Genomic DNA, 2402 nt, shown 5'->3' with positions numbered 1-2402 from the left:
GAGAAGGAGCTGTCCCTGAGGCAGCTGGTGGAGGCTGATATCAACGGCCTGCGCAGGATCCTGGATGGGCTGACCCTGTGCAAGTCTGATCTGGAGGCCCAGGTCGCATCTCTGAAGGAGGAACTGTTGACCCTCAAGCAGAACCATGAGCAGGTAAGAGAGTCCCAGCTTCCAACATACAGGTAATGAGAGCTCCATGACTCCACTGCGTAGGGAAAGGTAGGTCTTGATTTGCTAAGGACACTAGAGCTAACACAACATTTTCCTGGGGACTGAAAAGATACTCAGGGGATTCTCATGGAATGAATTACTTCCTCCTTTTGTACAAAGCAGAGTGGTCAGTTGGCCTATTTCCACTTGGAGCTATATGTGTGGCCAAAAGTCCACAAAAAGATCTCTAAAGTACTTCCTACAGCTTGATAAAATCTATTATCTTTTAATCAGGTGCCAAATACATGACCAAGTCTGGAAGTAGATAACAAACTTCTTTCTCTTTTGTGCTACCTAGATAATTAGAATCCAAGTCGGAGAGATGAATAGATGGATGGATGGATGGGAAAAATGGGAGAAGTGAAAGAAGTTAAACAATGGTTGATTCAGGCCTCATGTTTGAATGTATTACTAGGAAATCAGTTGCATGTCTCAAATATTAGATCTTTTGAAGAGGAGAAACTAAATTCAGATAGATACTGTAAAAAGGTAGAAGACATGAACTGAAAGAGGGGAGTCAAACCTGTACTCTTTTTATTTAACTAGGAATGATTACAAACCACTTATCATGTCAGACCTATCAGTGAACAGTAGGAAGATGAAAAAGAAGTAATAAAATCTTAGAGTGGGAAGAAACATTAGAAATCATTTAATCAAGTTGCCTCATTGTATATACTCCTCACTTAATGACTTTTTTGTTATCTAATATTTTGCATCTATGACCATAGTAAAAAGTCTACAGTCCAACTATTTTATACATTTATAACGTATGTCTCGCAGTAATGAACCCCGAGGTGTAAGGCACAGTGCCTTGAACAGGTTCGTTATGGTTCAATCCCTGCTTAGATTCTACATTTTAGCAAGATCTCCAGGTGATTAAGTAGATTCTGATTAAAATGTAGATCTTGTTAAAATGTATATTCTGATTCAGTATATCTGGGGGTGCCAATGCAAACTCTCATCAGGAGGTTGAGCTGGAATGAACTGGTTTGAAGCCCTGGCGAGACAAAAGTGACACTGGGTCTTTTGGTTAAGGCTAAACCTTAACTTGATTGGACCATTATTCTCAGTGGTTTGGAAGTTATGCAATGATGTAGTCACCCTCCATTTTCACATAACTCTGATTTTTGCATAGCAACCTGGTCTTTGGAACCAAAACATGTTGATAAGTGAGATATAGGTGTCTATAGATCAGGAAAAGAGACTCAGAGAGAAGGTCTGAATTAAAAGTGGTAACATCAGAGTTTTACACCAACTGTACTTTTGTTTCCTACACTCCAGTGCACTACTCATTCCACTATATTGGACTCCATCAAATAATTTATTTCTAGACTTCTTTTTTTGAGTTCATTTCTTCCCTTTGCTCCAATAGGAAGTCAATGCCCTGCGTTGCCAGATTGGTGAGCGCCTCAATGTGGAAGTGGATGCTGCCCCCACTGTGGACCTGAACCGTGTGTTGAATGAGACCAGGTCTCTTTATGAGGCCCTGGTGGAGACCAACCGCAGGGAAGTGGAGGAATGGTTCACCACACAGGTGAGCATCTAAGCACAAGGCCACTCTGGACCTGAAGCCCTCAGGGCCCTTAGATGGAGTCTGACCCCTGTCTTCTCTCCTCTGGATATTTCAGAGCCAGGAGCTGAATAAGCAGGTGGTGTCCAGCTCAGAGCAGCTGCAGACCTCCCAGGCACAGATCATTGAGCTGAAACGCACGGTCAATTCCCTGGAGATTGAGCTGCAGGCCCAGCATAATCTGGTGGGTATTGTTTAGACATCCTCCTGAGAAATGTGAAGTCAAGGAATTAACTGGGGTCTCCTTCATGTCTGAAACTCTCCTTAACTCTTGAAGCTTGTGACTTCTTTGGAACAACCTAGAGAAATTCTTTAAAGGAGCATATCTCTGACATTTCATTGTCTTCCCCATCCCAGAGAAACTCCCTTGAAAACACCCTGACTGAGACTGAGGCTCGCTACAGCTCCCAGCTGTCCCAGGTGCAGTACATGATCACCAACGTGGAGTCCCAGCTGGCTGAGATCCGCGGTGACCTGGAGCGTCAGAACCAGGAGTACCAGGTGTTGCTGGATGTCAGAGCCCGACTGGAGAGTGAGATCAACACATACCGGGGCCTGCTAGAGAGTGAGGACTGCAAGTGAGTATCTGATAGGCAGCCCCCCTGCAAGACACTTGCACAGT

At 44.0% G+C, this 2402-nt stretch overlaps 1 protein-coding gene across 1 annotated transcript in view; it reads left to right on the top strand.

The window, feature by feature from the left end:
- The window catches only part of LOC103198105 (keratin, type I cuticular Ha3-I-like), a 6543-nt gene that overhangs the window by 3086 nt on the left and 1055 nt on the right, over positions 1-2402 (top strand). The window contains 4 exon segments of the mRNA XM_042781113.1: positions 7-153; positions 1583-1744; positions 1839-1964; positions 2138-2358. Of these exon segments, the coding sequence (XP_042637047.1) occupies positions 7-153; positions 1583-1744; positions 1839-1964; positions 2138-2358 (656 nt within the window).

Source organism: Orycteropus afer, unplaced genomic scaffold (genome assembly GCF_000298275.1).
Source record: "Orycteropus afer afer isolate SDZICR_OR568_19922 unplaced genomic scaffold, OryAfe1.0 scaffold00085, whole genome shotgun sequence".
NCBI classification, from domain to species: domain Eukaryota; kingdom Metazoa; phylum Chordata; class Mammalia; order Tubulidentata; family Orycteropodidae; genus Orycteropus; species Orycteropus afer.
Note: the sequence above shows the minus strand (reverse complement) of the source record. Positions and strands in the feature narration are given on the sequence as shown.